General features: G+C 40.1%; 1 protein-coding gene across 4 annotated transcripts in view; it reads left to right on the top strand.

The window, feature by feature from the left end:
- Positions 1-16981: 16981 nt before the first annotated feature.
- Positions 16982-26192, top strand: part of LOC125460931 (protein bicaudal D homolog 1-like) — a 249135-nt gene continuing 239924 nt past the window's right edge. For 3 of the 4 annotated variants that reach the window (XM_059652369.1, XM_059652370.1, XM_059652372.1), the window contains exon 1: positions 16982-17419. In XM_059652369.1, coding sequence (XP_059508352.1) covers positions 17198-17419 — 222 coding nt within the window. In that variant the 5' untranslated portion in view covers positions 16982-17197. Of the gene's footprint in view, positions 17420-20694; positions 20948-26192 lie in introns of those variants that run through there. The other variant, XM_059652371.1, reaches the window with a different exon arrangement.

The following is a 26192-nucleotide window of genomic DNA, read 5'->3' on the forward strand; positions in this document are numbered from 1 at the left end:
TGGCTTTTAAGAATAAAACAGCTTGTGTATTTTTAATTCTGTTTTTGACTCTCAGGCAGTGATTTTTTTTCAATTTTTAAAAAAATAGACTGTAATGCTCTCTTAGAGGGATTTCTTGGGAGCAGGAGGAAGAAGAAATAAGAACTGATTGATATGCTATCGAAATGGGATTTGGAGACTGGGTTGCAAATTGGAAGGTGATCAGACCAAGAACAGCAGGTGGTAAACATTCATGAGTATTTGCCAGTAATTGTAAAAATGGAAGAAAAGATGTGGGACAACTATCAGGAGAGAATAGGAAGTGTGTTTGCTATTTGTTTCTCAGATACTGACAATATTATTGAACAACTCTGCCGTCTAAACAGTTGATTCCTAGTCTTTAAACATTGACATGTTTTGAACCAATGTTGTTCCTCTTGACTTCAAGTCAAGTACATTCTGTATCCCAATTAGATAGTGATGTATTCTCAAAAGGTTATTATAGAAAATGCTTCCTTCTCCACCCACAACTATTTATGGTTCATTAGAATGGAGTTGATGGCATTTTGATAATTTATTTGCATTTAAGAAGCATAAACAAATCTCTTTGTTCTTTGCCTTTCCTACCCACTCTTCCTGACTTTCCATTTAATTTAAAACCTGGGCACTGCTAATAAGTTTCCAATTCTGTTTAAAACCTGTCACAAAACATTAACAGTTTGTGTTTTCACAGATGCTGCCTGACGTGCTGAGCACTTCTAGTGTTTTCTTAATGATGCATTTGGCTAATCTGTGCACAATGAGCTAACGCTTCCTCCTACCACTTGCTATACTCTTAAAGGATCAAGTTTTATAATTTTGCACAAAAGACGACCATCCATGTTAGTTAAGCAACTGAAATAAGAAATGAAGCAAAAGTGCAAGAATAAACTTGGCAGGCACTGGGGAAATGAGGTAGAAGGCATGGGTCTTATGATTGCTGTCTACTCTATAAATAGAGGAAGGCTTACTAGAGTTTTTTTCTTAGTATATGGGAAGGACGTGGACTTTTTTTAATTAGAAAGGAAATTATCAAATAGAACTTCCACTCCTCCTGATGTAGTGTTCAGTAGCATGCTAGAAAGTGTGTAGGCATCAATATTAGGTGCAGATAGAATCCACTTAGCTGTGAATTGCTTGTATACCTTGCCAGCCTTGCCGGTACACACACCATTGAAGAGAGCTCGGTCAGAACCCCTGGAAAGCTAATTTAATGCCAAAAAAGATGGCCACTCAACAAAGGGCTAGGACATTCGGCACCAATAACCTAAAGCTATATTATAAGTGAAATACCATGAAATCAGTTGAAAATAACTAACTGATGCAGGACAAATTCCCACATCAAAAACAGACCACACTGCCCCATCTATTTCTCGCTGATGAATAGTCACTACAGGTGCCGAATAATAGCTTTGTTTAAAATGCTTGTGGCTGTATTGATAAAGTTTTATGTCAATGATTATAAGATACATCTTGTGTATCTCCAGTGGCGCACCATTTGGCATGCTGCCTTCAGCTGCTGCTCTGGAGTTCTCTCCTTAAGTCTTTCCAGCACTTCAAGCTCACTACCTCCTTGAAATTCTTTCCTAAAACTTCTCTTTGACCAAGCTGTTGGTTGGTAATCCTACCAAAATTTATGTTAGTAATATTCCTCTCACCTGTCCTGAGACTTTCTTTTATGTAAAAGGAAACTTGTGATTGCAAGTTGTTGATATATACTGAAGATGCCCCCAGCATGATGACTAGTTTTATTTGAGATTAGCCCATTTCATTGTTTTGCACATAATTTTGGTTCAATATTTTGAAAAAGCAAGATCTTGAGGACTTACTGCTTGTTTTTATGGTTGGGGTGTTATATGTGGTTACTGGAATCTAAGTAGTGAGTAGAAAAGTAATTGTTGTGGTCTCCAAAACTGCTTTAACTGATGCTGTGAAGAAAGCACACATACAGCAGAATTTGACGTTTCTGACAGAAGGGTTGTTCTGCCTGATGATTCCTTGAACACAGATTTTTGTTTCAGCTAAGGAAACAATAGCATATCTAACTGTAAACCAGGGGAGAGCAGTGCTTTTTGCCAAGTGAATGTAGGATTATTAACAAGAGTTACTTTCACTGGATGAAAATTATCACCTTGTTTCCTCTAAGAAGATTTCTCCTGTCTGAGGTCCGTTTTAAAGTGGTTGAAAGTCATGAAAAATTTCAGTAGAAGAATGAAGGTAAATTGCTTTCACTGGCTGAAAGAGTCATGAGTAACAAAATCGTAATTTAATGCTTGGCAAAAAGACCCATGGGCAACATGATTGAACCACTGTTGCATAAAAATATTCTTTTAGTAAAGAATTTTTCTTGGATTGAATTGCACTCTCACTGAGCTGAGTCTCTACTGGATGTTAATGGGCCTCCTAAAAAAATAACAGCACTGCAGATGGTAGTACTAAGACACACTGCTGGATTCAAATGGCCCACACTTGTAAAATAAATTCATCTCCTAACCTTCCATCCACCATCGTGACAATATTCCTGAAGTAGCCAAATTTACATTTTTCTTAAAGCAACCTCTACTTCTTTTGAGGGTTGCGTATGTACCAACTAGTTGCATTATTGCCTAAGGTGTTACCTATACATAAATCATGCATACAGCACTATAGCCAAAAATATTGAAAAGCTAAGCACCAACATTGCTGACCTGCATAGGCTCCCAGCCAAGAAATGCTACATTTTGATTTTAAAATTCTAATGGTTGCTTTCAAATTGTTCTGTACCCTTGATTTTCCCTATCTTGGAATTTTTCTTCAGCCCCAACAACCCTTCAAAATATTTGCATTCCTCCAATCCTGGTATCTTGTGTTTCCACAACCACTCTGCCACCAGTGGCTGTACATTCAGTTCCCAAACCCCAGGCCTAGGATTCCCTTCCCATATTTTTCAATGCTCCTTTTCTTCGAGACATGATGAAACTTGCATCTTTGACCAATATCTCCTTTTCTGGCTTGGTGTCGTAACTTGTTTTGTAATAAACCCACAGGATTATGATGGCACTGATCATTGAGCCCATCCTATCCATCCTGGCTGTCTGAAGGAACAATTGACGTAACTGACATTTTCCCTTCCTCTCTCTATTTCCCTCTCCTTTCTTCCTTTACAGATATTTTTTAAAAATGTAGAAAACTTTATGACACAGAACGAACCCACTTTGCCCGTTGTGTCTATGCCAACTGAAAAATGAACTCAGCCTATTCCTGTTGTCAGTACGTGGGTTGTACCCTTTGAAGTTATGGGATTTCGGGTGAATTAATGAGTTGAGAATTCTTCCTCAACTATACCTTCAGGCAGTGAATTCCACACCCTGTCAACCATGTAGATGAAAATATTTCTTCTCCTCTATCCTCTAATCCTTCTCTTAATCGTGTTAAATCTGGGCTCCCTAGGCAATTGACCTTTCATAGGCACATGCCAACCTTATCCATCTCAATCAAATTTCTCCTCCGCCTTCTCTAGGCAGGGGAAACGAATCTCAGTCCATCCAATCTTTCCTCATAGCTGCAATTTTTCAGCCCTGGCAACATCTTAATAAATCTGTATGTTTCCTCTGCTGCAATTACATCCTTCCTGTATGGTGGTAACCAAACTGCACTCACTCAATATATAACCACACTACTCTTTCATATTACGTTAACATGACAGATCTGTTCTTTTATGCTCTAGCTCAGGTGCTGAAGGGAAGTATTGCATCAGCCACCTTAACTCCCTCATCCCTCTACTTTTAGATCCTTTATTATCCTCTTCATAACTTATTTTCCTAACCATCGTTGTGTCATTAGCAAGTTGACAAACCGTAACTTTGTTCCTTGCATCCAAGCCATTGAAAAACAGTTGAAAATTTTGAGTCCCCAGTGCTGAATCCTCTGCTCTTCCAAAGCTTATGAACCTGAAAATGACCCCTTTTTTTTGCATATATAACAGAAGGGTCCCAACCCCAAATGCCAACCCTCCTGCTCTTCTCCCAGCTCCACACTGTGTTATTGCTGTCTCTAGAGTCAGCATTTCTTACCACCCTTTTGTTTTTGCATGTTGTGTATTCACTGTTCACAAAGTTAGGGAAATTGAGATAATAACAACAAGGCTAGAAATGTGTCACAAGTTGATTTTACAATTTCTGGCATGAAGTTATTTTAATCACCATGTTCAGATATGTTATGATACACATTCGTGAGATGTGTAACGAGAGAAAGGATGTGATTACTACACCTCGAGACCACACTGCATCTCAAGACTCTATGGTGGGCTTGTATATTTAAGCTATTGAAATCACCTGTGACATACTGTTCTCTATTCTGATTTTGACAGTTTTCTTATGATCTGTTCTCATTTTGCACAGGATTTAGCTTAAATCCTATAAGCTAAGGCATACAAACCAGCTCAAAAGACATTGCCACCTCCAGGCTTATATTGCTTCCATTGAGGGAATGTGACCTGGAATAGAAAACAGGGTAATCATCCCTGAATCCATCTTCTGCAAAGCAAATCTATTTGGGATCTGTCAAAGATTTTGATTTAAGACCTGTGCTTGTCTTTTACCAACAAATTTCTTTCAAGTAAAAATGTCGTGCTAGCTGGTGATTGTTCTGAATTAAAAATGGTTTTGGCCATCTTTCAATGGCCCCACTTTCTCAATCTTTTTCTCATCTGAGGTAAGGCAACCCTCTGATTAAACTCAGCACTTGTCATTTTTCTCCTCTGAGAGGGAGTAGCCTAATGTTCAGTGGGACTCTGCTGCCTTTTACTTCGTTTCTCTTAAATGGTCACTATGCTGGTTTGATGTGAGACCCTCAGGTCCCATTGGTTCCCAACTCTCCCACAAGGGGACATAACCTTTTCACATCCAATGTTAACTCCTTTAAGAACCTTGTATGTTTCAAGAAAGCCAACTCCCATTCATCCAAATCTCAGCAGGTGCAGACCCAATCTATTCAACTGTTTTTCATAAGACAGTTCCTCCAAACAGTTTAGTCTTCTCTGGACTGCCTCTAATACCTGTATACCTTTCCTCAGATAAAGGGCCCAAAACTATTCACAGTATTCAAACTTTGTTCTAACGGGTGCCTTATATGGTTTTAGCAAAACCTCCCTACTTTTATATGCCACTCCCTTTGAAATAAAAGCCGGCCATCCATTTGCCCTTTCCTCTAACCTGCTGAACTCATGTATTAGCTTTTTGGTGATTCATGCATGTCTTCTCCCAAATTCCTCAGTTCTGCAGCTTTCTGCAGTCTTTCTCTATTTAAATTGTACTCAGTTCCTTTCTTCTCTCTGCTAAAATGCGTGACCTCACATTTCCCCACATTATATTCTATCTGGCAGGTTTTGGCTCAATTACTTAAACTGCCTATGTTCCTCTGCAGTTTCTGTGTCATTCTCACCAATTGCCTTCCCATCTTGTAAAATGATAAATAAAACTATAATTCACTGAATTGAGTACAATAAATGAAAGTATAAGTGGATATTAGACAAGAGTGACTTAGATGTTGAACTGATTGTTACTGAGAATGTTTGAACATTGATATGACCAGGTGAAGAGAAGTGAAGTAGTTTATCCTTTTTAACCTTTTCATTTGGTCATGCACAAAATTTAAATATTGCTTTAGCATGCAGTTATGTCCAACTTCAGATAAAATGTAATTAAATAGCAAAAATAATGAAGCTCCCAAATATAAAGTTTTCTTGTGAAGAGTAGAGCAATTTTACTATTTATAACCAGGAGAAAAATCATGGCCGTAACATCGAACAGACACAACACATGCACACGCTTTTAGAAGTAATATTAATTTTCATCCAGCAAGTGGTATGAGACACTATTATTTAAAAAAACTTAAAAAGCTAGAAAGCACTAAAATGCTATAGAATAGCTAGTACTCCAATTTAAATCTTTATTCAAGAATTCAATGAGGCATTACAGAAATAGTTTAAAAGACTGAAAACTAAAAGTATTACTGTGCAGAAAACTACAATAATTCAATTTAAACAACAATAATGAACACAAGAATGCAAACTTAAAGAATACCATATTTCAAGTAATATTGAAATGATTTTGCAGTATGAAGAGTCATCAGCACGCTGAGAAGGAGTCGGAAAAATCATACAGTACTAAAAGTTGGACTTAATTGAGGAAATAGTGCTTGAGATAGGCATTGCCTCAAAATAAAATGCTAAACGCAGAAGCAGAACCCAGCTGCCAAATATCAGTAAAGGAGAAAGTTACACACAGAAGGACCTCGATGTGGTATAGCTTTAGAATGGATAACCAAGAAATTTATCGGGGAGTTTAGTGATCTCATGACCTGGAATTCACAGGACATGTTTATGTCGATATACATTCTATTGCATTTAAGATTGATAGCGGTGCTCGGGTCACTATCCTTTCAGACCAGTTACCGTGCTGAAGAAACAGATGGCACAATCTACAGAAACGAGACTACATGGGATCAGTGACATAACTGTCAAGATCATAGAAGCAGTACAAGTTGCACTAAAACCAAAGGAATGCTGCACTACTGAAAATGTTTACACAGTTCACAGTCAGAAATCTTCATTTTTGAGCTGATACACATGTCACAACCTAACCTTCATTAGGAAAGTTAGGAATTTGACTACCTCCCGGACTACTAGTGGTCCAGAGACAGACAGTTGGTAACTCAGTTGGTAGACTCACAGCAAAAAGAAGAAAAAGTCTGTTAAGAATAATAATATTGGGTGTGGCTGAACAGGAGCAATAATTTCCAAACTAAAAGAGACTTAATCAATTTTGACAATGAACAAAAGAGTAACCAAGACGGTGCTACCATTCACCAATATTGTTTTAAAGGATGGCCAGATTTAAAATTCACAAAGTTGTCCAAGAACACATATCTTGAGCACTGACATCACATCTCAATCATGGATGGCTTATGAGCATTTGATGAAGAATAACTTATTCCAGCCTCCTTTCAGGAAGTTATATTTGTAAAGAATAGATTGGGGACTGGTCATTAGCTGGTGTACAACTAGTGTTTAACTGGGTTGGCCAGAAATCTCAAAAGAAGTTGAAGAAATCATTGCAGTTTTGTCAGACTTGGAAAATATTCCTGTCATCACCAAAGCTAAATCAGAAGCTAAAGCTCAGCAAAGTTTGCAAAAAAAAGCCAGAACTGAGAGCAGAGTGAATGGTTAAAAAAATGGTGTTTTATAAACATTAACATTTGGGAATCTAGAGGGAATATGTCATAGTATAAAATAACAGATCAAAATTAATATCTACAAAGAACAACATCTTCCATGAATGATATAAGAGGAAAAAAGTTCCAATCAGTGGAGAAATAATCCACAGATCAGGAATAAGGTCAACACTCCTCAAACAAGAGACCTACAATTTTCCCAAAGGAAAATGGAAGTATAATGCTGATGTTACTGGGCCAGGAATGGGTTTGTAACCTAGGTAAATGTTTTGGCAACATAGGTTCAAATCCCAACACTTTACTGTTGGTATTTAAATTACATTTATAAAGCTAGTTTTGGTAATGGTTACTATGTGACCATCATTGATTGTTGTAAAGATCTTTCCCTTCGTTGATCAATATCTTTGAGGGAAGGAAATCTGCCATATGAGTCCAGACCCACAGCAGTGTCATTAATTTTCAACAGTCCTCTAGAATGGCCTAGCAAGCCACTTAGTTCAATAATAGTCAGGGACAGACAGCGAATGTTGGTGTTGCCAGTAATGTCCATGTCCCATGAAAGAATAAAGAAACAAATCAGAAGAAAATACATTTTGAGGCAAGTGTGAAATGTGCACACCAAGTTGCATGAACTTGGAGGGAGGTGGGCTAGTGGTTTAATGTAGTTTTTATACATGATTGTTTACTCAGTCAACTATGGGCAAGATGCTTATCCAATTGGTTTTGAACGGGTTAATGTGCATGTTACTTTGGCTCTGCTTATTCAACTGATGTCACAGACAGTTCTGAGGGAGCAGAAAAGGAATTCCAATCTAGCTTTCAGACTGAACAGATGTATCTGTACCTGGTCCCTAACATCCTTGTAATTATGGCCAACCATATGTAGATTTACTTCCTGCTATCATGTTATTGCTAACGCTATCACTGTCTTGTTACCAAAGAATAATTTGGATCTTTATGATGGTGTATCTTCTATCATTAATCACGGGATAGACCCAATGGAAAGCTGTATCAAATTCTACGCCACTACTCAGTGGCAGTATGTCTATTACTCGAGGTAGGGTTGTTAGACTGTATTGCTGATTTCTAATAAAATTATCTCTTGTGCCTCTTAGTGATGACTCAAGACAAATGATTTATTGAAAATTTCAGCTTTTTATGTTCTGAAATGACAAGCCAAATGTCACAATCGTACTTTGTGAATGGTAATCTTCTTTGAGAGCAGCATCATTGTGTTATGTGCTTGTAGAGAACAGATAATTATCCTTTGTAAGGGCTTTTGGAATTTATAAGGTTTTATATAAGTCCTGGTGAAGGGTCCTGACCGGAAACGTCAACACTCCGGCTCCTCTGATGCTGTGTGACCTGCGGTGTTCCTCCAGCTCCACACTGTATTGACTCTGACTCCAGCAGATGCAGTTGTTGTTATCTCTAAGGCTTTATTTGGGAGCTGCTGTAGAATGGTAGACCCACATATACTCACTTATCAACAAATTAATGATAAAAGGGACTCTACAAATATATTGAGGACAAAAGAGTTACTAGGGAAAGGATAGGCCCCTTAAAGATAAGAAGGCCTCCTATGTGTGGAATAGTAGGAGATGGGGGAGATACAAAATGAGTATTTCATCAGTGTTTATTCTGGAGAAGCATTTGGAAGATAGATAACATGGGGAAATACATTGTGATATCTTAAAAGAATGTTCTTATTACAGAGGAGGAGGTGCTGAATGTCTTAAAATGCAGAAAAGTGGATAAATCCCCGGGACCTGATCAGGTATATCCTAGAGCACTGTGGAAAGTGAGGGAAGTGATTGCTGGGCCCCTTGCTGAGGTATTTGTATCATCGATTGCCATGAGGTGGTGCAGGAAGACTGGAGGTTGGCTAATGTGGTGCCACTATTTAAGAAAGGTGGTAAGGAAACGCCAGGGAACTGTAGACTGATGAGTCTGATGTCAGTGGTGGGCAATTTGTTGGAGGGAATCCTGAGGGAGAGGATTTACATGTGTTTGGAAAGGCACAGAATGATTAGAGATCGTCAATGTGGCTGTGTGTGGGAAACCGTGCCTCATTAACTTGATTGAATTTTTTGAAGAAGTAACAAAGATGAGGGCAGAGCGCAGGACCTATAGGGACTTCTGTAAAATGTTTGACAAGTTTCCTCATAGTGGACTGGTTGGCAAGGTGAGATCACATATTAACAGGGTGTAGAGCTGTATGAACACAGCAGGCCAAGCAGCATCAGAAGAGCAGGAGAGCTGATGTTTCAGAAGCAGGGTCTTGGTCCAAAATGTCAGCTTTCCTGCTCTTCTGATGTGCTTGACCTGCTGTGTTCATCCAGCTCTACACCTTGTTATCTCAGAATCTCCAGCATCTACAGTTCCTACTATCTGTGAGTTCACATGGAATTGGGGAGAAATAATTTGGATGCAGAACTGACTTGAAGGTAGAAGGTAGAGAGTTCTGGTGGAGGGCTGTTTTTCAGACTGGAAGGCTGTGACTAGCAATGTGTCACAAGGATTGGTGCTGAGTCCACTGCTTTTTGTCATTTATATTAATAATTTGGATGTGAACTTAGGAGATGTGGTTAGTAAGTTTGTAGAAGACACTAAAATTGGAGGTGTAGTGGACAGTGAAGAAGGTTACCACAGAGTACAATGCAATCTTGATCAGATGGGCCACTGGCCAAGGAATGGCAGATGGAGTTTAATTTAGGTAAATGTGAGGTGCTGCATTTTGGATCAGGGCAGGACTTATACACGTAATGGTAAGGCCCTGAGGCATATTGCTGAACAAAGAGACCTTGATTCATGGTCCCTTGAAAGTGGAGTCGCTTTTATTGGTCAGTGCATTGAGTATAGGAGTTGGGAGGTCATGTAGGAGCTATACAGGACATTGGTTAGGCCACTTTTGGAATATTGCATGCAATTCTGTTCTCCCTGCTGCAGGAAGGATATTGTGAAGTTTGAAAGGCTTCAGAAAAGGCTTCATATTAGATTAGATTCCCTACAGTGTAGAAACAGGCCCTTTGGCCCAACAAGCCCACACTGCCCCTTGGAGCATCCCACCTAGACCCATTCCCCCAATAGCCCACACACCTCTGAACACTACATTTAGCATGGCCAATCCACCTAGCCTGCACATCTTTGGGCTGTGGGAGGAAACTGGAGCGCCCAGAGGAAACCCATGCAGACACGGGGAGAACATGCAAACTCCACACAGACAGTTGCCAGGTCCCTGGTGCTGTGAGGCTGCAGTGCTAATCACTGAGCCACCATGCTGCCCATTAACAAAGATGTTGCCAGGTTTGAGGGGGGTTTGAGCTATAGGTAGAGGCTGAATAGTCTGGGGCTATTTTCCCTGAGGCATCGGAGGCTGAGGGGTGACATTGTGGAGGTTTACAAAATCGTAAGGGGCATGGATAGGGTAAGTAGACAAGGTCTTTTCCCTGGGCTGGGGGAGTCCAAAACTGGAGAGCATAGGTTTAAGGTGAGAAGAGGAAGATTTAAAAGGAGCATAAAGGACAAGTGCAGATGATAGTGAGTATTTGGAATAAGCTGCCAGAGGAAGTGGTGCAGGCTGTTACAATTATGACATTTAAAAGGCATCTGGATGGGCAAGTGAATAGGAAGAGTTGAATGGGATATGGACCAAATGCTGGCAAATGGGACCAGATTAATTTAGGATATTTGATCAGCATGGACAAGTTGAACCGAATGGTCTGTTTCAGTGTTGTATATCTCTATGATTCTATGACTTTATGTAGCAATTGAGCAGTAGTAAGACCACCAATAATGTTCAAGCATTTGATGTAGCCATTGCTTGATGGGATCTAGTACTTGTCCATTCTGTGGTGATTCAGATAATGCTTCTGGAAAGACTACTAGAAGGATTATATGCTTTCTACATAGTAAGGGCTTCAAACCTTATTTTTCAGTTGTTTCATGACCAATTTGTGATTTTTTTGCATGTATGGGAGGTAAAAGGGATGGGTTTTAAGTTTTGTTAGCTCCAAAAGAATATACTTTATGATAAAATATTAGAAATGATATCCACAGTAGTGATTTAGACATGCCAGTATGTTTAATGCACCTTAAAATTCTGTTCACAATTAACCAGCAAGCTGACTTGTTGACAGAGCTGCAATGAAAAAAATTGGGATTTTTTGCTACTTTAAAAACACTATATAAATGCAAGCTATTGTCATAAAGGGATTAGCATCTCATTAAGGATAGAGCCACATGTTTTCCACTTAGTTAGATAGCTTTAAAACTAATGACTTCTTTGGGCAAACGGTGATAATGTGATGAGCAGCAAAAAGCTTAACAGTGCCATGTGTTGGCGAGCTGTGTAATGTTGGTTTCAGTCGATCAGTAGTACCACTTGTGTACACATGGGGTCTCTAAGTCTTTGCTCTTGCCAACCTATGTTCCATTATCTGACAGTAGGTTGCTTAAGCATTGCCCTTATGAAGAGGGTATGCACTTCACACCTAACAAAGAGGGAATGCAAGTCATGTCTGGGGTATGGAAATCTATTTAGAAGAATTCTTTAGTCACTTAATTTGGAGATTCTCAAGCATTGTGATTGGAGTTCGTGTGGTGATCAAACAAATTACAGACCATATTTTTAAAATTGATTCAGTAACTAAATTGATTTACAGTGTTGAGAGTATAACGCATTTCACACAGCCCTAAGTTGCTGTCATATTTTATTTAATTCCTTGCTGAGTTTCACTAAATGCATTGACTCATACTAGGACCTGATCTATATTCCATAGAACCTCTCTGCTACATCACACATTTGATTGTGAAAGTCAACCCCCTATCCAGATCACAGGCAGCCCTGTATTATGCTGATCTCAATTCCTAGCAGCTGCTTAGAAATATGCATTTCAGGACGTCACTAGATAGCAATCTGGAATAGACACTCTTGTTCATTTTTGACTACACTGATTCAGGTGTGCTGAATCCAATAGTAGCTTCATCCCCTGCTCTAACTGAGATTGGCACAGAAAAGGAAACCAAATAAATGCGCTGATTTTGTGTGGGTGGTCAGGTGGTGTCAGTTCAGGGGAATTTGCTATTGTTAATTTGTAAGTAGAATACACGGTGCAGAACATATATTCTTAAGCTACCTGCAGCCAAGCCAAACACAAGTATCACACAAGCCTAACAAATATCCCCTTGAACCAATGGAGAGTGAGATAGCAAATTGAATAGGGATTATATTTTGGGTGGAGATTACTGAAAGGATATTATTTTTACCTTGATCCAGTTGTCATAATTTGTTTTTAAATTTGCAGATTGGAATTTCTGGTTAACATCCATAAAATTGGATTGATTATTAAGTATGTTTCTGATCAAGATATTGAACATAATTCTCAGGCAGACGATGCTTTCTAGTTCTAGAATCCCCAACCAGTGGAAATAGTTTATGCTTATCTAGCCTGTCTTTTCGTGTAAATATCTTGAACACTTCAGTCAGATCACTCTTTAGCCTTCTAAATTTTGGAGCACACATCCCTAATTTGTATAGTCATTCCACATAAATTAACCCCTGAAGGTAAGGTATTATTCCTTAATTGTTGAATTGTTCTTACTACTGTACTGCTGGGAATGTGTCTAACATAAACACATCAAATAAATTGAAATCAAATATGTCTCCTTGGTCTATTCTTGCTCAGTTACATGATTCTACTTTTATTATTTTACTTTCATCTCAATCATGATGAAATATATGGGTTTGAAAAATTCAAAACACCCACAACCCTTCAAATTATTGTAGGTGATATCAGTAGATGATTAATCTCAAATGTCTTATATGAGATTCTACTGTCAGAGAGTTTTAGTGGAGGTGCTGTCTATTTATAAGAATTGAGACATCCCTGTGTTAGCCTTCATAGGTTATTATACAAATACATAAAGTGTGATCATCTAATATTTTGACCAGCAATTTTTAAACATTATGGTGTATTTTCTTCCTTTCACTGGCTGAAATTAATTCTAATGGATATAACATGAGCTCTAACATGACAAATAAAGTAGCTCTAACATGAGGTGTAAAAGAATCTAAAACTGTGTGTAATGGATCCATCATTATGTGTAATGGGCCCTAAAGTTATGTGTAAAGGGCTCTAACACTGTAAAGGGCTCTAACAAGGTGCAACAAGCTCTAGAACTAGGTATAATATGATGTAATGCACACTGTAAAGAGCTCTAATACCCAGGCATCATGCCCTTCCAATCAATCCTGTCCTAAATCACAGAGTTTTTCAGTGAAAGCAAGAAACGGATTCTGGATCATTTATTAAATTTTGAAGAGCAAGACAAAGGTTGTGTATTCTTGAAATTCCTGGATAAAATGGTTTAATGAATCAGCTCGATTGGGCCCTGCAGGACCACTTCAACACAGACCTGCTAGAAGTATGGGAGTATGCTCCAGGCTGGCAGAATGTCAGAATTCATAAAGTAAGGTATTATTGTGTCCATCTACAAGCTGGGGGTATGGGGTTGTAGCAAAGAAGAGAGAACTGAAATTGGCACCCATTTCACTTCTGAGAATAGATTACAAATTTCTATCCAATTGAGTCAAGTGTATTCTGAAGTTTAGTAAGCCAAATGGATCAGATCTGTTTTATACCTGGCAGGAAGATCTCTGCTAACCTTACACTATTGAGGGAAGACTATTGCCTCTGTTCAGCATGTTGGTGGATTTATCATTCAATCACTTGGGCCAGGAGAAGACTTTTCATAAAGTATTACAAATAGGTTTTGGGAAGAAAATTTGTAATTGGATTCAACTATTCTATTTCAGTACTTCACCAGTAGTGAGGTTTAATACAGGTAAGAATCAGATAACTTTCTGATCAAATTTGAAATTAGCCAAGGCTGCCCTCTCTCCTCTGTTCTTGATGGTGTGTTCTTTTTTGCAGAGTCTATTAACAAGGATATGGGCATAAGAAGGTTGAGTATCCCAAGTGGCAGAGACATTCAGGTCAAGGCTTTCCTGCCCATCAACAACATCACCAAGATAATAAAGCTGGATGATTGTTTGGGTCAACCGTTGATCTGAACATAGATGAGCATCTACAACCAGTTAAAACCAGAGTAAATTGCTGGAAAATTGAGACAATGTTCCTTGGGAATTGGGCCAACTGATCTTTTGTTCCCTTTATCAGGTCAGATTATCTGAAGGCACTCAGTATACAGTTCCAGGACTCCAGAGTGTGCACCAAGAAACAGGGAAGAGCACAACTAAAACCAAGGAGAAACTGAAATGTAGGGACAATGCTTCCCCTTGATTATAGGTCAGAATCTTATCATCAGTTATATGGGTGATCTCAGTATTTGTGACACAGATCTGATCATACCCTTCTCTCACACATTGATTAGCCCCCAAAACATCCCATGATGGTTCAGTGGTTAGCCTTGCTGCCTCACAGCATCAGGAACCTAAGTTTCTTTCCAGCCTCAGTCTGTGTGGAATTTGTACATTCTTTCTGTGTCTGAGTGGGTTTCCTACAGGTGCTCTAGTTTTCTCCCACAGTCCAAAGATGTGCAGATTAGGTAAATGTAGAGTTGATCTGCATTGTAAATGAAGTAAGGCATCTTGGAGTACAATGGACTATATTCTTCCTAACTGACAAATGCTTCATTGTGTAGACAATCACATTTGTTACATGTTAATAAAATTACAAATTTTAGTATATATTTTTAGAAGGAAAAGCCTCTAACAGTGGATGCAACTAGACTCTAGCACTGGGCACAATTGAGGTTTGACATTGTGTTATTTGGAATCTAGTGCTGGATGTAATTGAAATCTAGCATGGGGATTTAATACTGGACATAGTTGGGACGTGGTAATTAGCATAGTGGGATCTAACACAATGTATAATTGGGATCTGATGCTTCTTATAATTGGGATCTAGCATTGAGGCCGCTAGAGATTCAATGCTGGGTTTAATTGGAATCTAATGTTGTGTGGAATTGGTATCTATCGTTAGGTGTAATTGGGAACTAATGCTGACTGAATTTGGGTTATAAGACCATAAGACCATAAGACATAGGAGTGGAAGTAAGGCCATTCGGCCTATCAAGTCCACACTGCCATTTAAATCATGGCTGATGGGCATTTCAACATCACTTCCCTGCACGCTCCCCGTAGCCCTTGATTCCTTTTGAGATCAAGAATTTGTCAATCTCTGCCTTGAAGGCATCCAACATTCCGGCCTCCACTGCACTCTGCGGCAATGAATTCCACAAGCCCACCACTCTCTGGCTGAAGAAATGTCATCTCATTTCAGTTTTAAATTTACCCTCTCTAATTTTAAGGCTGTGCCCACGGGTCCTAGTCTCCCCGCCTAACGGAAACAACTTCTTAGCATCCACCCCTTCTAAACCATATGTTATCTTGTAAGTTTCTATTAGATCTCCCCTCAACCTTCTAAACTCTAATGAATACAATCCCAGAATCCTTAGCCATTCATCATACGTTAAACCTACCATTCCAGGGATCATCCGTGTGAATCTCCGCTGGACACGCTCCAGGGCTAGTATGTCCTTCTTGAGGTGTGGGGCCCAAAATTGGACACAGTATTCTAAATGGGGCCTAACTAGAGCCTTATAAAGCCTCAGAAGCACATCGCTGCTTTTATATTCCAACCCTCTTGAGATAAACAACAAATTATAGTGCTACGTGTAACTGGGATCCATTCCTTGAAGTTATTGGGATCTAACACTGGTTGTAACTGGGATTTGTTGCTCACTCTAAGTGGAAAATAACACTGGATTTAAATGGTATCCAACATTAGCTGTAATTAGATTTAATTCTGGGTGTAAATATGGTCTGGTACTAAATGTAGTTCAGATCTAATGTTAGATATAATTGAGATCTAGTGTTTAGTGTAATTGGGATGTAGTGTTGGTTGTAATTAGGATTGAACACTGGATCAAATTATGATCCAGCACTGGATGTAGTAGGGATCTTCCACTAGCAGTAAAACATTTTCCCTGGAATTACTGGGTGTATTAACCTTTTTTTCTGGGATGTTGTGCTTTAAGAAATTGGATTGCTTTAGTTTCCAGTTCTATAAAGTGAGATTTAGATCCTCGAATACTGGGTTCGTTTTCTAGGTTAATTCCGTCTATCCCGAGATACTGAACAGCAGCAGCATTCACTTGGGATGGATGGGTTTAATGAGGTTACTATGTTCTGGGAGATTAATTTAATTAGACAGATTTGTCTTCTGTTAAGACAATTTTTCATTATTACCATAGCTGCATTAATGCTCGGATACTGAATATACGTTCATGTCCGGAGGTTTCCCCGAGACATTAAACTCCCTAGTACATGCGGGATCGAGACTGTCGGTGAAGTCCAGGCCTTTGGATTTGTCCCAGGTTATTAGAGCTGTAGCTCTATCCAGGATAATAGAGCAGGATCTGAGTGATTGGATTATCCCAGGAGAGGAAACCCCAGCTCCATCAGTAATGGGATTATCCCCAGTCACTAGACCTTGTTGGTTATGGAGATAATTCCGACTGGGAAACTCAGTTTAGTTCCTTGAGTCTATTCTGGTAGTTTGAGTTGGAGCCTCGTCAATAACGCGGTTGGCCAGAAAGATTAAACTCTGATGTTTTGTGTGTGTGCTACGTTGACCTCTGCTGTGTGTTTCGGAGGATTTTTTTTCAGACTGGGATGCTTCTGTTGCCCTTGACGTCATGTGGCAGAGGAGGTTCAGGGCTCGGTTAGACTGGAGATGGCGGCTCGCTTCTGATCACCAAAGGTGCATCTCTGCTGACCAGAAGCGGCGAGACAGGAGGTGCAATGCTGCCAACGCAGCGGCGGTGAAGCAGCGGCTCCTCCTCATTCCCATTCTGAGCGTGTGTGAGCAGGCTGCTCTCTGCAGGTACACACTCAGCCTGGCACTTCACCGGACCCTGGGAACACACACGAGCCACGGCCATGGCTGCTGAAGGCGAGTTGCTGCAGATGCAGAGCATGGAACATTACAAAGCTGAGATCGAGAGGTTGGCCAAGGAGCTAACGGAGACGACCCACGAGAAAATCCAAGCTGCAGAATATGGGCTGGTGGTTCTGGAGGAGAAACAGTCGCTGAAGCAGCAGTACGACGAGCTGGAAAGCGCCTACGAGACAGTCAAACATGAGCTGGAACAGCTGAAAGAGGTGGGTAGGGAGGAAAAGAGAGGGAGCTTAGAGGAACGCCCAGGATGGCTGTCTGGTGTTGGCCTTCTCTCAACCAGCTCACCTTGTGAGTCTGGCTCACAGGCAGTAATGGCGAGAGAGAGAGAGAGAGAGAGAGAGAGGGGGGGGGTGGTACAAGATCAGGAGTTTGCTGGACCCAGCCCCCACCAGCTGGGTGCAGAGCGGCAGTTTAACAGCTAGTTACATTTCCAAACAGCCCGTTAATGTGGGAACAGGCTTTGGCCCCTGTATTTCGGAGAGGTAACGGGCTGTTTATTGAGAATCAGTGAAGCTGAATCCGGCAGTTTTTAGATGGGGGAACTCTGTGGGTTATTCTGTCAGATGGTACTGTAATACCATGACAGAGACATGGAGCTGCTAAAAGACTGAGTCAGTATTGTTCATGATTTTATTTAAAAAAAACCCATTATGGCTTTCGGATTGTGAATATTACTCAAAACCAAAAGGATAGACCTTGATTTCTCACGCCTGAGCATTAATCACTGGAATCGATCCGTCACTGTTTACTCCGACCGGCTCCAGAACGCCAACTCTCCAGCTCTGCAGAAATGCAGTCAGAGCGGAGAGGGGCTGAGTACAAGCGGACAGAGCCAGTGGGAGGGGAGGTCCCATCCCTTCACCCAGTTCAGGGATTGAGGAGCCGTGGCGTCGAGCCATTTTAATTGACGTTTGAGTCTTTCGCCGAAGGTGTGTGTGTGTGTAAAAATAATCTATGTGAGTGTTGATGCAATCAGCATCCCGCTCAAACTGCCATCTATCGCATCAGTTCCTTCCTTGCAGGTTTGGGTGGGAGGGACAGATGATGCTGTGCCAGGCAGCAGGGAAACCGGAACGCTCCTGCTATAGAAGAGCAGATGCGATTTTCACAGCTAACCCCTCCCTCAAACTGCTCACAGGGGAAAGAAACACCATGAACAGTGTGATTTCTGCGTGAAGTCTGCCACTCGACATACGATTCTTCAATCTTCTTCAGGTGTTGTCTTAATCCTGGCGAGACTACCTTCACTAGAGGATCTATCTTACTGACACGTTACTGGGGTTCGGCACTAAATAATTGGTATCTCGGGAATCTGTAATTTAATGGAAAGGTTTAAATGACAAATGTGAAGATAGAGGGGGTTCCAGCTATCCTAAAATTGACTGCTCCCAATATTGCCTTACTGTTCATTATAAATCAGTGTCATCACATTACTGCTGTGAATGCCTTACCTACACCAGCAGCATTTGGTGCAGAGGGTCTTGATGCCTGATATTTATATTGGGAATTAATCTGTAGTTAGTTACCAAGATAATTCCACATTTAGTTTGTCCCTTCTCTATTTAAGGTAAATATTGTAATCTTATGCACAGTACCGATTGCTTACAAGCAGGCCGATAAAAGACTGCATTAATTAATATATTAATTATGCAATTTCCAGGCAGCTGGATAACTAACAGCAATAGTGGAATATAGGTTGCTATTTGCACATTCAGAATGTCTTCCATAATGCTCTATAATGAAATAAACAGATCGTTATTTATCAGTATAACAGAGTTTTTGATGAATGGCAGAAGAAGCTTCTTAGTCCTGCAGATCATACCATAAAACAACTTTATCTGTCCTCAGTGCTCTGTCGCTGGTGCAGTATCTTAATTGGGAGACGTCTTAACCTACACTTAGCCCATCACTAGATTAGTTCTGCAATGAAACTGGAATATTTCATTTGGGATGAACAAGTAGAAACTAAATCTTGGAGTGGTGCAATCCCACCGAATGAAGGCAGCACTTGCTGTCAGCCACAATCGGAGGGGTATTAATTGTAGAATATAGATAAGCATTCTAAAAAGAAAAGCGTGGTGGAAGGCAGAGACTTCAGGGGTTTAAAAACCCTCAAGGGAATTGCAAATTGGAGAAATAATGCAAAACTGATTTTGCTAATTTACATGTTTGCATCCTGGCAGTGATATCTTCGTGATTAAAACAAGTGGTGATTATAAAAGACTGCATATTTTGTTTGGAGGGGCGAGAGAGAGAGAGAGAGAGAGAGACAAATACATCATCTGTTGTGGAACTGAAGCATGCAAGTCAGTAAGGTTTAAGCTTAGTCTCCTAGTCTGTGAGAAAATTCCCTGGGAGTCCCTGGGACGCTGATAAATACATTGTGACCCCTTGTACCTCTGTAGATACGATGTTGAGTGAGAATGGGAGCTGGCCCTGTTCTGATGCTCTATGTGGTTAAACAAACAATCATTGCTCACTGTCTCGGCTTACACACTTTGCTACATGGTCAAGTCTCTATAATTGTCTGCAGGGTAAATTGGCATCAATGGAATGAATAGAGAAAGCTGGGGCAAAGGACTGTAATTCAGTTAAGAGATTTTGTTAATGAGAGGTGATGCAAATACAGCAGGAGAACCAATCATTGAATTAAACTGACTTTATACTTGTAATATGTAGATAGTTTCAAATTGTTTAAAGTACTTGTTTTTCATTTCTTCTTCAGCAGCAGCAATGTGACACATTTAAAAGCAAGTAAAATTAGAGATAGAGCTGACATAAAAGCCGATGGTAAGGGCAGTGTGAATCATACTAAAGCAAAATCAGCCATTTTGTTTTCTCATTTAGAAAAAAATCTAAGTATTAAACGAATTTTCACATATTAGGACTCATTCTTTCATTTTTAGCAACAACGCAAAATATTTTAAACCAGCAATGTCCTTTCAATTTTAACAGACATCCTTTTGGTTTAATCCCATAAATTAGGGATACCATGTATTTGAGTTCCTAGTCTATGGTCAGTTAGTTAGTCTCAGCCCATGTATATTAGGTCATGTGCCTGAATGGTTGGTTTGCACTGCAGTAATACCAACAGCATGCGTTCAATTCACAGACTGGCTTAGGTCACCAGAAGGATCCTGTCTTCACAATCTCACCTGAAATGTTTGACCGTCAGGTTAAATTCACCACCAATTGTCTATCTTTAACAAGAGAGTGGAACAATGGTGACTTTACTTTTAATGTATATACCGCAAATGTAGCTGGTGTCTGTGGGTCAGGGATGAGGGGAAAAATTGACCAGAACTCCTGCTGGTTGCCTTTCAGCGACCCTTGCAGGAAGTGTACATAGTCAGCATTGGGAGAATAAAAGATCCAGATCAACCTCGTTGCCTTTAGCCAGCAAGGGTAGAAAAATAGGTTGGAAGCGAAGGCATGAAATATGTGCAAGATCATCTGAATCTTATGTTGGTTTTTGAAGGTGACATTGGGCATTTGGTTGAAAGCATGTTTCTGAGATTTCTCCTGAAGAACAGAGGCCTACTCGGTGCGAAATGCTTCCCAGCCAACGTTTCCATCTTTGAAGGGTGGAGGAATAAAGGTCAAGTTTACCGAGCACCCAGGATCTCAATTGTACAATCGTAAAGACTTCAGTATTGGGGCAGCATCCGTAGAGGGCTGGAATATTCCTTATCACCCACTTGGCAGGAATTGCGTATATTGTGGATGATGCAATAAATTTGAAAGGAACAGGATGGCGTTGACTGTATCTTCTGATTAGTTGGGTTGTAGTCCTTTGCAATATAAGGTAGAAGGAGATGAGACTGAACTGCGGTCCTCCAGTTATTAATCCAAACCTAAGTATTAATACATTGGAAAACCAGACATGACATACACCCTTGCAAGGAGACCGAATTGTCATAACCGCTAATTGTACATCTCCTGCTCACTTGAGCATCAGTAACTGTCAGGTCCTCTAATGCATTAACAACATATAATAGATTTGAAGTGGGAAGATTGGGAAAATATGTTTTCATTGAAAATGTCTATCAAAAGAAACAAAACGTTGTTTTCAATCATAGTGTCTTGTCATTGCATCATCACAGCAGAAATAAAATTAAGATCTGAAGATGGAGAGGTGAACTTAACAACTATGTCCTAGTCCCTGTAATTAGAAACTACCATGAATTTTAGAGCCTGTTTTAAATTGTGCAATTGCACACTTGCCAATTAAATGTATTCAGATATTGATTTAAAGGCTTAAGACATCAAAGTCTCTGAAGCCACAGTGGGTCATTTCAGCACTGTGCCATGGTGCCCTGGGTACAACATCAGGCTCAATAACTGCCAATAAATTGTTCAGTGTTTTGATCATAAAGGCTGCTGACTGACTGGGTATCTGCAATTGATGAATCATTCATTGCTGAAAGGTCAAGGAAGTGTAATTATGTAAATAATTGTCTGATATTAAGCATTCTGAGGCATTTTTTTGAAAAAAAATCTATATTTTTGCTTCTCAGCTTTTTGCCTTCTCAAGCTGTATATGAGAATAATTGTTTGTCCCACTACTTCTAATGTGAAATTGTACAATTAGGCAGCATTAGGTTTGTCCCATAATTTTGTGAAAAAGATATTTGGCAAGATTATTTGAGGGTGGCGTGATGGAGAAATTCATTGTTGTTGGATTGTAAATTTTGCTGTTTTCTCCTCTTTTTGTAAGTGCAGATGTGATATAGTTAGGTTCACAGATGCAGCTCTGTGGTACAATGGTACAATATCATACGTGACAATTGGTCTCTCAAATCTCATCCATTTGCCTACTCTCTCTCTAGAAGCCGGGATAGGCAATAATGCCCAACCATTTTCCAAGGCACATAAAGGGTGGCACTGTGTCCTCATATGTGTTCTAATTTAAACCTTATTTGAAACCTTATTTTCCAGTAAGTCATTCTCTATGGAGAGAACAGAAAAGTGGATGTTTTAGTTATAGATTTGTTAACTGGAGGCTGGCTACGTTCTCACAGCGAAGGCAAGATACATTATATAGAGGAGACTAAAGAAAAGGGATTCAGAAAGAAAAGGCAAATGCCTATCATTTCACTCAGTTCTTGACGCTAAATTAATTTTGCCAATTCTGATTCAAATTGCACTCAACGTCTCAAGTTTCCAATATAGCTCTTCTATATTTCTAACAGGACTAGACAGGATATACATTAAAATTTCCTTCCTAAATGCATTCACTGTTCCTGGTGACCACTGCCACTCTTAGCCTAAAACTATGACCCCTTGTTCTAGATAGCCTGACAAGGGGAAACATCCACTCTGTGTCTGCTTAGTCATATTTACCTCAATCAGATCTCCTCTCATTTTTCTAGACTCTAGTGAGTGCTAGCTTAAACGACTTAGTCTCTCCTCAGAAGACAAGCCCCACATCTCTGAAATTATTCCAGTGCACCTTCTCTGAACTGCGTCAATACAATACATCCTTCTTCAAGGGAATCAAAAATGTACTTAATACTCTAAGTGTAGTTTCACCAATACTTTGTACAGTTGCAGCAAAACTTCCCTATTTTTACGTTCCTTTAGTGATAAATGCAAAAATTCCATTTGCCCTTCTTATGACCTGCTGTACCTGCATACTAGCTTTCTACAATTCAATCAAACCCATTACCTCAACCTCACCTAATCACCTTCTTATCTCTTCCTGTCAGTCACCTTTTTCTCTTCCAGTTCACTACATTAAAATCTCTCGTCAGCACATCTGGTCTTGGGCCTTACTTTTCTCCTCCTTGCTGGTAGTTTCGTCTCTAACACTTGCCTCGGCTCATTTCATCTCTGGCTGCAGTAGATGACCTTCCCATTTCAATCCTCACTCAAATTCCTTCTTCTGTGCCTGCGAAATCTTTGCTGATTGTTCTGGTGTCTGGATTTGTCCATTCTCATTACTCCACACATTAATCTCAACATCCACATCTTGACAACATCTAGTCACTGTTTCTCTCAATGTTCCTCAAATCGTTACACTATGTGACAAGTGCAGACTCTGATACAGCTCTCTTGTAGATTCGGTTTCAGTGAGCCTTTTCTATCAGATGCATTTCTTTCAATAACTTTTACAAACTTAATCCATTCCTTAACTTCCAATTCCATACTTCTGACCCCAGATACTGGAAATAACTCACTTTCTCCAAGTTGTCAACCAGACACCTTCGCTCTGTTCCCCTTGCTTAGGCTCAAACTGACAGTCCATAAGTTGGGTCAATTGAATTCAGTTTTTGAATTTTCTCCTTGTCATTTTCCAGTAAACCTGTTCCTGGTTTGTCCCATGAAATTAATGAGACAATCACTGGACCATGCATGCAAACAGTCAAACATCTTTCTTTGTTTTCACATTTGACCTTTTAGATAAATGAATGTTCAGTTGGACAGCTGAGAACAAAATATCACTAGTTTCAATTTGCATTCCACTCCTGGCAATCTCCATCAGTGATCCAACGCATGAACATTGCCAATTTGATGAACCTGGATTCAATTCAATAAATTGCAGTTTTCAATTTAGATTTATGGAGGGCTTCCCTCTGCAAGGCCCTGCATGTTTTACTATGCTATCATTTCAAGTTCACTCACCATGTTGCTACCAAATGATCACAAAACTGCCTGATTTTACCACGCACCGTAGGAGGAAGCACTCACCACTGTTGGGATGTTCCAGGATGCCTGGCTCCAGAGCCATATTTAAAAGGTGTTGAAAAGAGTTGGCAGACTGGAGCTGCACTGCATGGTTTGAGACATTTGCCCCAGATGTGGAAGACAATGGGAAATTGGTATACCATTTATAGACAGTGACTTGGGGGTCCTGGTGGACAGGTTACTGCAGAAGAGAACTGTCCTCTTACCCTCAGGTCCAACAGATGTGACCATACCACAGACCTGCCAGTCTAGCCTTAGACCGCCGTCTGGCTCAGTGTGGTCTTCTGGATGAATCCCCAACAATTGAGCCAGGAACGTCAGAGAGTCCTCCACCTCACCATCTTCTCTCTGTTACTGTACCCACATCCCACCAAGGCTCATAGTCTACTACACTCACTATTGCTTGCAACGTCTTCTCTCACTCACACTCACTACAACACCCCAGATAAACCTGAATGACTTCTGTGCCTCCTCACTCAGCACTCCTCACCACCTTTCCCCATGTGCACCAACAGTAAAGGCTAGCCAGCTATTTTTGAATCACTCAATTCCCTCCTTGTATCTTGTTCCTGGAGAAAATATTCTACACTAGGGTGAAGAGAGCCAATCTGGGTGATGAGGTGCCCACCCTCATTCATAAGACATTGATCTTGTCATCCACTACGAGGAGAAGATTCTGATTGTGAAGCACCTCCTCCCTCCCGCCAAGTGGCCGATGACCATATCAACTTGCAAGGACTGTAGAAGACAATGTCTTGAAATACTTAGCTGGGACCACCTACCTGAAGGTATCTCCCTTGATTGAGGATCCATTCTAGGAAGTTTCCCATTGTTCCACTAGTCAGACAGAAACGAAATGCTGAGAATTCCCATCATGAAAGTCAGAGTGGTTCCTGGTAAAACCAGCTCACCACCTGCTTCTATGGACCTCCATCTTGGACACAGAGTTGAGATGTCATGGTGAGGTTGTGCAGGACATTGATGAAGTTTCTTTTGGGGTACTGTGTATAGTTATGATTACCCTCCTATAAAAGGACATTATTAAATTGGAGAGGGTTTGATTTATTATTGTCGCATGTACCTAGGTATTGTGAAACTTTTTGTTTTGCTCTAGGTACAGGAAGATCATGCTACATAAAGTGCATTAAGGTATTAGAATAGATTGAGGAATACAGTGTTATGGCTGCAGAGGTGGTGCAGTAAATTTAAATTTAAAGTTTTAAGGTTCCATCAAGAAGTCCATTAACAATGGGGAAGAAGTTTTTCTTGAATTTGTTGGTTTGTGTGTATCTTCTGCCTGACGAAGTCATTGGTAGAGATTATAACCACGGTAGGAGGGATCTTTAATTATGTTGGCTGGTTTTCCAAGGCACTGAGGTATATAGTTGAAATCAGTGGATGGAAGCTGTTACTGGGATGGGAGAGTTTGAGTTTCAGGGAGAGGCAGTATAGGTTGGGACTGTTTTCCCTGGAGCACAGGAGGCTATAGTGACCTTGTAAAGATTTATAAAATCATGAGTTGTGTAGATAAAGTAAATAGAAAATGTCCTGTCCCTAGGGTAGGGATGTTCAAAATTAGAGGGAAAAGGTTTGAGGTGAAAGGGGAAGGAGTTAAAAGGAACATGAGAGGCAACCTTTTCCACACAGAGGGTGGTGCATTTATAGAATTAAGTGGTAGAGGCAGGTACAGTTACAAAATTCTTAAAATTTGGACATGCACATGAATAGGAAATGTTTAGAGGGAATTGAGCCAAATGCGGGCTAATGTGACTTGTTTAGTTTGGGGAGTCTACTTGGCATGAACGAGTTGGACCGAAGGATCAGTTTCCTTGCTGCATGACTCTAAGTCAGGACACCCACATACATTGATATTGACATCCTGCATGTACCAGTCTAACTATATTATCATAGCACGTTGATCCTAGTCGAGTTCTGCACTTCAGTGCTGAATTTTGAATGGCAACTTTCATTAGAATGTTGCTGCAAGGTCATTTTTCAGATAGGGAAAAGCACTGGCCTTATGATTTGGACCTAATTCAATGCTCATAGGTTTGTCCTTTTGTGTTTTGCACTGTCATTCGGAGCTAATGTGCTCACAACACCTCTGTCTTTCCTTACCTTTCAGTACAGACACAGATCCAGACAGTAGCCAACAATCCAAGATGTAGACACATCACTTTCATATTTGCATCATGTAGTATATGTGGCAAGCACCCTGCTTGTTCTTCGAACAAATGGTCATGTCCTAAAGTCTTGTATGGCTGACTTTCCACGTTGTTCAATTCTAAT

This window comes from Stegostoma tigrinum, chromosome 18 (assembly GCF_030684315.1).
Source record: "Stegostoma tigrinum isolate sSteTig4 chromosome 18, sSteTig4.hap1, whole genome shotgun sequence".
NCBI lineage: Eukaryota > Metazoa > Chordata > Chondrichthyes > Orectolobiformes > Stegostomatidae > Stegostoma > Stegostoma tigrinum.